The sequence below is a fragment of the Rhinoraja longicauda genome, chromosome 24 (assembly GCF_053455715.1).
Source record: "Rhinoraja longicauda isolate Sanriku21f chromosome 24, sRhiLon1.1, whole genome shotgun sequence".
Classification (NCBI taxonomy): domain Eukaryota; kingdom Metazoa; phylum Chordata; class Chondrichthyes; order Rajiformes; family Arhynchobatidae; genus Rhinoraja; species Rhinoraja longicauda.
This window is the reverse complement of record NC_135976.1, coordinates 25074868-25084097: the sequence shown is the minus strand read 5'-3', so window position 1 is coordinate 25084097 and position 9230 is coordinate 25074868. Positions and strand designations below refer to the sequence as shown.

At 55.0% G+C, this 9230-nt stretch overlaps 1 protein-coding gene across 1 annotated transcript; it reads left to right on the top strand.

Annotated features, from left to right (window-relative positions):
* Positions 1-204: 204 nt before the first annotated feature.
* LOC144605490 (cyclin-dependent kinase inhibitor 1-like) lies at positions 205-8699 on the top strand. Its single transcript, XM_078420817.1, has 3 exons — positions 205-498; positions 4258-4639; positions 5262-8699. Exons 1-3 carry the CDS (start codon positions 496-498, stop codon positions 5315-5317), a joined length of 441 nt encoding a protein of 146 aa, XP_078276943.1. The 5' UTR covers positions 205-495; the 3' UTR covers positions 5318-8699.
* The last annotated feature ends 531 nt before the right edge of the window (positions 8700-9230 follow it).

The following is a 9230-nucleotide window of genomic DNA, read 5'->3' as shown; positions in this document are numbered from 1 at the left end:
GGTGGGAGGAGTGTGTGTGTCTGTGGGCCGGGCCGGGCATGGACCGTCTCCCCGTGGGCAGGGAGCTGGCACTACCCGGTGGGAGGAGTGTGTGTGTCTGTGGGCCGGGCCGGGCCGGGCATGGACCGTCTCCCCGTGGGCAGGGAGCTGGCACTACCCGGTGGGAGGAGTGTGTGTGTCTGTGGGCCGGGCCGGGCCGGCGCCTCAGCTGATCCGCGGCATTACACAATGTTGCACTGGAGAGGCGGTGCATTTGACAGCTTCCTAGTGCTGGAGTCGGGATAACACCGATTCAGGCACATCTCCCAGCTCGGGTCAGACCGCTCTTGGACATCCCCCGAGTAGGGACAGACATCTCCCGGGCCACCTCGCTGTTTGGGACAGACGGCTCTGGGGACAGACAGACCAGACCAGACCAGACCGCTCACGGGTGATCTCAGGGTTTGGGACCGACCTCTCCAGGGACACCTGCCCGGGTTTTATTTCGTGGCCAACATGGTAAGTACCTGGAACGGGGTTAAGCGCGGGTTAAGACTTAAGAGCGAGAATATCTGTGTGTGGACGATTCCTAACATAGTGTTGAACCTTTGTGTAGAATGGAACCACAGATGCCGATTTAAACCCCAGCTGGAACCTTCTTCACGTGTGGGTGGGGGGCTTGGGTTGGCTTCTGGGGTCGCCTTGAAATGGAGACTGTCAGCTCTCTGCCCTGACCCACCGCTCCCGGCTGTGCCCTGACCGCTGAGCCCGGGCCGGGACATTGAACCGCCCGCTGCCTGTCCTGGTCAACACGGTCCCAGCGCCTGTGATCTGCCCGGGCAGGTCCCGCCAGCACGGCAGCCCCAGTCCCGGAGCTCAGTCACGCCCCTCCCTCCCTCCCTCCTTCCCCCCTCCCTCCTTCCCCCCTCCATCTATCCCTCCCTCCCTCCCTCGACACCCCTCCCCCGGGGGGGGGGGGGGGGGGGGGCAGGTGGGGCCACGGGAGCCCACAGTCCCAACACCCGCGGAGTCGAGTGGCCCCCCCGTTCAGGGATCCCAGACTCCCTCCACCAATTCCCCACCCGGACGTCCCGGGACCGCCAGAGGTGAGACCCCCACCCAGGGGTCCTGATCCTCAAAGCTGAGATTCTCCCAGGGGTCTGGTCCCCATATCCAGAGACCCCCAGAGCGCAATCCCCTCTTCCTCTGGCGACCCCAAGAGCTCAATTCCCATCGGGGTCCCAAATCCCCCCCGAGCCTACACCCTGGTAGGGGTGTCGTGATATCCAGACCCCACGTTCCCGGACCCCCACAGCTCAGTTGTCCACCAGGGGTCCTGACGCCGCTGTCCCCAGACCCAGGGAGGTCCTCTCGTCCCTAATATCCCTTCACAGTCCACAACCCCCCCCTTTCCCCCTCCTCCCTCTCTTCCTCCCCAACGCCGCCCTCTCTCCCCCCCTTCCCACCCCCTCTTCCCCTCCCTTCCCGCCCCTCTCCCACTCCCTCCCTCCTTCTCTCCCCCTCCATCCCTCCTTCTCTCCCCCTCCCCAACCCCCTTCCCTCTCTCCCCCCCTCCGGAGCGCCGGCCGACTGGGGCGGAGGGAGCTGAAGGTCGCGGTGTGACAAGTGCGGGCTTGTGCGAACATGTCTGGTCCTGTCCTGTCCCCACTGACCTACGGACCCGGCCGGGACCCAGTTATACTCGCGTGTGGCTGAATTACCCAACCCCTGCCCGCTCTCCCCCTCCCCGCCCACTCTCCCCTTACTGTCCACTCACCCGCCCTGTCCCCCAGCCCAGGTTCCACTCTACCCTCCCCTCCCACCTCCATCACCCCTCGACATGTCCCGACTTGTTCGCAACTAATGTCAGGGCTGGAGGGCCGCTGCCTGATGTGGAGGGGAAAGCTGGCGGACGGACGGTGTTGCAGAGACGCCGTGCCCCTGCTCCCACTCCCCCCACCCCACTGCCCACTCTCCCCCCTCTCCACTCTCCCCACCCCACTGCCCACTCTCCCCCCCTCTCCACTCTCCCCACCCCACTGCCCACTCTCCCCCCTCTCCACTCCCCCCACCCCACTGCCCACTCTCCCCCCTCTCTCACCCCACTGCCCACTCTCCCCCCTCTCCACTCCCCCCACCCCACTGCCCACTCTCCCCCCACCCCACTGCCCACTCTCCCCCCTCTCCACTCCCCCCACCCCACTGCCCACTCTCCCCCCTCTCCACTCTCCACTCTCCCCCCTCTCCACTCTCCCCACCCCACTGCCCACTCTCCCCCCTCTCTCACCCCGCTGCCCACTATCCCCCTCTCTTCTACCCCGTCCCCCTGCCCATTCCCCAACACCCACTCTACCCCCTGCCCACACTTCCCCCTCCGCTCTCCTCTCCACTCACTCCCCATCACCAGTTCTTCTCCCTCTACCCCAGCCTCCCATCAGCTGCCCAAAACCCACTCTCTCCCCTGCCCGCTCTCCCTCAGCTGCCCACTCCCCGACACCTACTCTCCTCCCTCCCATCAGATGCCCACTCCCCAGTACCCACGCTCCCCTCGCGAACACCCCTACCCACTCTCTCCTCTGTCTACACTCCCCCCTCCAGCTCGCTCACTCCCCATCACTCGCTGGTACCCACTCTCTCCCCCTTCCCCTCAACATCCCCACCCACCTTGGCTTCAGCTGCCCACTCCCCCCTCTCTCTCTCCCCCCCACTCTCCCCCTCCCGCCTCTCTCCTCCCCCCTCTCTTCCCCCCTCTCTTCTCCTCCTCTCCTAGTGGCATCAAGAGTTATGGGGAAAAAGCAGGAACAGGGTATTGATTTTGGACGATCCAATTGATCATATTGAATGGCGGAGCTGGCCCGAAGGGCCAAATGGTCAACTCCACCTATTTTCAATGTTTCTATGTTTTTCTCTTCACTCTCTCCCTTGGAGTGTGTGTTCCAGTCTCTACCCCTCTCGCTCCCTCTCACTCATCTATCTCACTGTCCGTCTGTCTGTTTAGTTTTGGTTTCTTCCCCGACTTGTTGCTTTCTTTTTCTCACCATCTGCCTGGTAGGTGAAAGTGAAACCGTGGCCTTGAGCTGTGGCTGTTGAAGGTGGTTGGTTCTGGTTTCTCGCTTATCCAGAGACTAGATGACTAACGAGGACATTTCTGGTGTATTTGAACCGCCAAAGGGGATGATAGAAGTCTTTCCTTTCCTCCAGTGTTGACATCTGGCGCCACTGTTGATCGCAACCAAGTCCGTCTCTGCTGACCCAGTCTCTGCACCGCTGGGCTTCCCTGACCAAACCTGGCAGGCCTGGAGTCTGCCCGATCCTTGCTCCACCACACACCAGCAGCCCCATCCCGGTCCCTCCAGCACACACCAGCAGCCCCATCCCAGTCTGTCCACCACACACCAGCAGCCCCATCCCGGTCCCTCCAGCACACACCAGCAGCCCCATCCCAGTCTCTCCACCACACACCAGCAGCCCCATCCCGGTCCCTCCAGCACACACCAGCAGCCCTATCCCGGTCCCTCCAGCACACACCAGCAGCCCCATCCCAGTCCCTCCACCACACACCAGCAGCCCTATCCCGGTCCCTCCAGCACACACCAGCAGCCTCCCTCCTCACTCCCTCCAGTAGACACCAACAGCCTGGCCCTGATTCCCTCTAATGCACACCAGAAGACTGCATGTACCCCAGCAGAGACCAGTAGCTTGGGCTCTGGCCTCTGCCCAGCAAGGATCAGCAGTATAGACTGGACACCTCCCAGCACAGGCCAGTCGCCTCCCCGGTAGAAACTGCAGCCTAGTCCTTCTCCCAGCAGACACCAATAGCCTAGACACCGGGAAATCCTGTGATGAAACCAGTAGCCCAGCCTAGGCTGTGGTCTCCATCCAGCAGAGACCAGTAAACTAGACACGATACCTCCCTGGCAGAGACCAGTAGCCAAGCCTTTGGTCCCATGCCAGCAGAGACAACAGCCTGGCCCTTCTCCCAGCAGACATCAGTAGCTGGGTTGCTGGACAACCCCTGATGAGACCCAGAGCCTGGCCCTTCCCCAGCAGAGACCAGCAGTCTGGCCTTTGGTCCCACCCCAGCAGAGACCAGTAGCCTGGGCCTTCCCCCAGCAGAGACCAGTAGCCAGCCTTTGGTTTCACCCCAGCAGAGACCAGTAGCCGGGATGCTGGGCAACTTGTGGTGAACCGCAGAGCCTGGTCCCTGCAGGGTGCGGGTGTATGTATTTATGTGCGGGATGGTGGTCTTGCCATGAGCTGTGTGCGTGTGGTTTGCAGGACGAGTCCTCATCGTCAGCCTGCGAGCAGTGGCGGGTGCTGGTCGGCAAGCGTGGGCCGGTTCGCCAGAGTCTCTTCGGCCCGGTGGACGGGCGGCAGGTGCGGGCCAAGTTCAGGGCCGAGCTCAGAAGCGGCCTGGAGGCGGCAGCCCGGCGGTGGGCCTTCGACTTCGAAGCGGAGCGGCCCTTGAAGGGGAACCTCCAGTGGGAAGCCGTGCCGAGCCAGGACGTCCCGTCCTTCTACCGTCCCGTGCGGGGATCCCAGCAGAGGCGGCTGCTGGAGCCACCAGGGCCGGGGGAGGCACCCCGGGAGAGGTCCCCATCGCCTGAGCAGAAACCAAACTCACCGCTCAGCCGCAAGAGGAAGCAAGCTCTCATCACAGGTAGGACACAGTGGACTAACCGCCGCTCATGATTGAGCAGAATGAGTGGGTTAACCTAGGATGAGCGTTTGACAGCACTGGGCCTGCACTCGCTGGAGTTTAGAAAGATGAGGGGGGACCTCATTGAAACTTAACAAATAATGAAAGGCTTGGGTAGACTGGATGTGGAGAGGATGTTTCCACTGGTGGGAGAGACTAGGACCTGGGAAATCTGAAATATTCGTGAAATCCGAGGTGTAAAGAGTCTTGGTGTAAAAAGTTAATCTGCAAGTCAGATCGGTAGTATGGAAGGCAAGCGCAATGCTAGCATTTATCTTAAGAGGGTTAGAATACTAAAACACGGATGTAATGCTGAGGGTCTATAAGGCACTGTTCAGGCCGCATTTGGAGTATTGTGAGCAATTTTGGACCCCATATCTGAAGAAGGAAGTGCTGGCATGTGCAAACTCCACACGATTGCAATCTGCACGTCTTTAATGTTCCTTTAATGCAGGGAATGAAGGGACATGGATTATGTTCGGCACAGACATTGTGGGCTGAATGGTCTAATTCTGTGCTGTGCAGTTCTATGTGCTGTGCTATTAACCTGTTCTATCTCGTCCTTTTGTGTTTCCATTGGCAGATTTCTACGCTCTGAAGAGGAGGCTCGGTCCCTTGGGTCCTGAGTCCAAGCCTTGAGGCCAACAGGAGGTGGGGGGAGGGTGGATCGTGGCCTTCCTTCCTCTTCACACCCTTGGGCTTTGAAGCAAGATGGCCGCCCTGCAAGACCATATCTCTTTGCTCTGTTTGCCTGTCCCGAATTACGTGTCCGACGGAATCCCTGACTCGCAAACTGAAGCACTGCGGCCGTTTCCCGACCTCCTGACCCCACGGAAACCAGGAGCGGCAGACGTGGACCCTGGGAGCAAGACTCGATTATGGACTTGGGCTCGCTGCAAGAGGCGAGCTGGTCCCAGTTGCCACCAGGGTCTGTTCAGGGATTAGCTGCTGCACTTGTACCCCTCCCAATCTGCTTTACCCTTTCCGGGTGTACACGGTTGTACACAGTTGCACTTCCACACTGCGCAAGACGAGAGGCATAATGTGTGAATGGAAAATGCCTGGGTGGGAGAGAGTGCTGAAGGAACGAATGCGAGTGAGAGAGTGAGGGAAAGATGAAATGGAAGTGTAGATCAATGATTGGGGAATGCTATAATTCAGGATTGTCCATTTGAACGCTTTGATGAGCTGAGAGAACCAGACAACTTTGTGGGTTGTACCCGATTAATTCCATTGCACGTTTTGAAGGAGGTGATTGTGGACATGTTTTGGGGGAATGTCCACGGACGATAATTCTGTGTCTAATCAATACACATTTGCTACTGTTCCTCACGAGAGGCTATATTTGCCACTTGAGGATGGTGAGGTTGTAGGCAAATTATTCAGCTCTGTGCTTGTGGAACAGGGATAAAGAGCAGATCGGGAATCATTGATGAATGTTGTAAGCTGTGGGATAAACAGCCACGTGTCTACATCAACCAGTGATCAATGGTGCAGATGCATTCTCCAAATTACTGAGTGATATCAAAACACAAAGTGCAGGAGGAACTCAGCGGGTCAGGCAGCATCTGTGGAGAGACTAGACGGGTGATGTTTCGGGTTATACCCCTTCTTCTGACCCAGGGTGGCACAGATGGTAGAGCAGCTGCCTCACAGCTCCAGGGATCTGGGTTCAATACTGACCTTGGGTGCTGTTTTTGTGGAGTTTGCATGTTCTCCCTTTGACTGCATGGGTTTCCTCTAAGTACTCCGGTTTTCTCCCATCCCCAAAACCTGTGAGTTTGTAGGTTAATTGGCCTCTGTAAATTGCCCCCAGTGTGTAGAGAACGGATTAGAAAGTGGGATAACTTGGAACAAGTGTAAAAGGGCGATCGATGGTCAGCGTGGACTCGATGGGCTGCAGGCAGAAACAAAGTACTGCAGATGCTGTTTTTTTAACCAATGATAGGCACAAAGTGCTGGAGTAACTCAGTGGGTCACGCAGCATATCGGGAGAAGAAGAATGTGTGACATTTCGGGTCAGGATCCTTCTTCAGAAGAAGGGTCCCAACCTGAAAAGTCTCATCCTTTTTTTCCAGCGATGCTGCCTGACCCGCTGAATTACTCCAGCACTCGTGTTTTGCTCAAGATTTCATCATCTGCAGTTCCTTGTGCCAACACTGGGAAACCAACAGATGAAGTTGGATGACAAGACTCTGCCGTATGGATATCAATGCTGACTACTTTAGACCCAAAGAGAATAGATTTTCTAAATAGCAAAATGGTAAATGTAAAGGGCAGTTAAAAGTGACTCAAAGGAATCCATTAAGGTGTCATGGGAAGTCGATTAGAGCGTTGTCCTTTATAACATGAAGACCAAGGACCATGTGGTGTGTTGAAGCTACACAAAGCCCTAGTTAGATCAATCAGTTGTTCTACTAAGTCATGCTTGGAAGAATATACTGGATTTGGAGGGAGCGCGATAGGATTTCCCGGAATGATATCCAGTCCCCCAGACTTAAATTAGGAGAGAATTTAGACTAAGAGGTGATTTGATTACAATTTCAAAGACAGTTCCACCACTGATTTTCTAGCATTTTTGGCTTCAGAGCCTTTTTGAATTATCCATATTGCTGGACCAACAGAGGTGGTCACAGCCTCCGAGAGGAGACCAACGGTCAGCCGAGGAGCCGAGATATCGGCCCGCAAAATCGGCTGCAGAAGTCGGCTACGGGAACAGATCTGCCGGCTCCGGCTGGGCTGGAGTTCCTGAGCCCTGGCTGCAAGGGGCAAATTCAAGCGCCCTCTCGTAATTTTGTCCGGATTAAAGGAGGTGCCGGACCACCAGTTGCCAGAAAATCGGTGGTGGACCTGCAGTAAGTAGAATGGATGGTGGTTGCAAACTATTTACTCTTGTTGGAGATTCTAACACCACAAAGCTTTTACACAAGTAAACAGCTGTCTAGAGCTTTATTTATGGGGAGAAGTCAGGTGAATGGGGTTAGGAGGGATGGATCAGCCATGATTGAATGACGGAGTAGACTTGATGGGCCGAATGGCCTAATTCTGCCCCTATGACTTACGTACAGCCTGAGTCTGAAGTAGGATCCCGACCTGAAACGTCACTTGTACACGTTCTCCAGGGATGCTGCCTGACCTGCTAAGTTACTCCAGCCCTAACCCTAAGTTACTCCAGCACACTGTGTCTTTTTTAAAGTGCACATACAAAGACTGGTTCAAAACCCGGAACTCCTGTGTGCTTGCTGGTCAATGCTTAGTCACAGGGTAAGTTCAAAACTGGCGGATAAGATTTATTTTGTTTATCAAAGGTGGGGAATGCAGGGCGGACTGATTTATAGCACGCAAACAACCATGATCTCACTGGACAACGGAACAGGTTTGATGGGCCGAGTGGCCCCCTCCCCCCTCCTGTGTTGCAGTGAGTACAGGATGGATAGACGGAGTGCGTGCATGTGGGAGTGGGGCCGCGGATGAGTGAGTGAGTGAGTGAATGCGAGTGAGACCCAGTGAAATGAGAGTGAAATCTGCTGCTGATGTTGAAATTAATAATGTAAATCCTTTCGTTAGAAGTATAATTTAGCATAGCATATTTTTTTTGTATTTATTCCACATTCTATAGATTCAACATATTTATTAGAATCTCATATTAGAAATATAAATATTTTAAATGGTTTAAAACTTGCACAATTTAAATTGACCTTTCTGGCTGTGAATGATGCTGCTGCTTTGGAATTTTGTAACCTTGGATGTTTTGGCTGGATGTTGATGACACGGACACACTGGAATCTACTGACTTGCAGAGGCCGATACTCTCAGAACACTGCAGAAGTATCTGGACGAGCACTTGAATTGCCAAGGCATAGAAGACTATGGGCCAAGCGCTGATAAATAGGAATAGATTGGCACTTGATGGCCAGCATTGACATGGTGGGCCGAATGGCCTTTTTCTATGCAGTATGGATGCATAGTGCATCTCACAGAGGTGAAAGCTATAAATATTATAGTATGTACCTTATTAAAGTTGGACCATCTTTCAATTTGAGTATCTTTGTGAGTTTGGTTCTTGGATTGTCCAAAGTTCACCTGAAGGGAGATCATGGACAGACTTGGATTGTTTACCCTGGAATGTTGGAGGTTGAGGAGAGACCTACCTGTTAGTTTAATTTAATAGATACAGCACAGAAACTGGCCCATCGAGTCCGCGCCAACCAGCTACCCCTGTACACTAATACTACCCTACATTCACTAGGGATGATTTACAATTATACCACGCCAATTAACCTACAAACCTGCACGTCTTTGGAGATCCCGGAGAAAACACACGCAGATCTCAGGGAGAATGTACAAACTCTGTACAGACAGTATCCATGGTCAAGGTCGTACCCAGGTCTCTGGCGCTGTAAGGCAGCAACTCTACCGCCATCCCTGAAGGGAGAGGTTGGACAGACTTGGATTGTTTACCGTACAACGTTGGAGGTTGGGGGAAGACCTACTAGTTTAATTTAGTTTAGAGATATAGTGCAGAAACAGGCTCTTCGGCCCACCGAGTCTG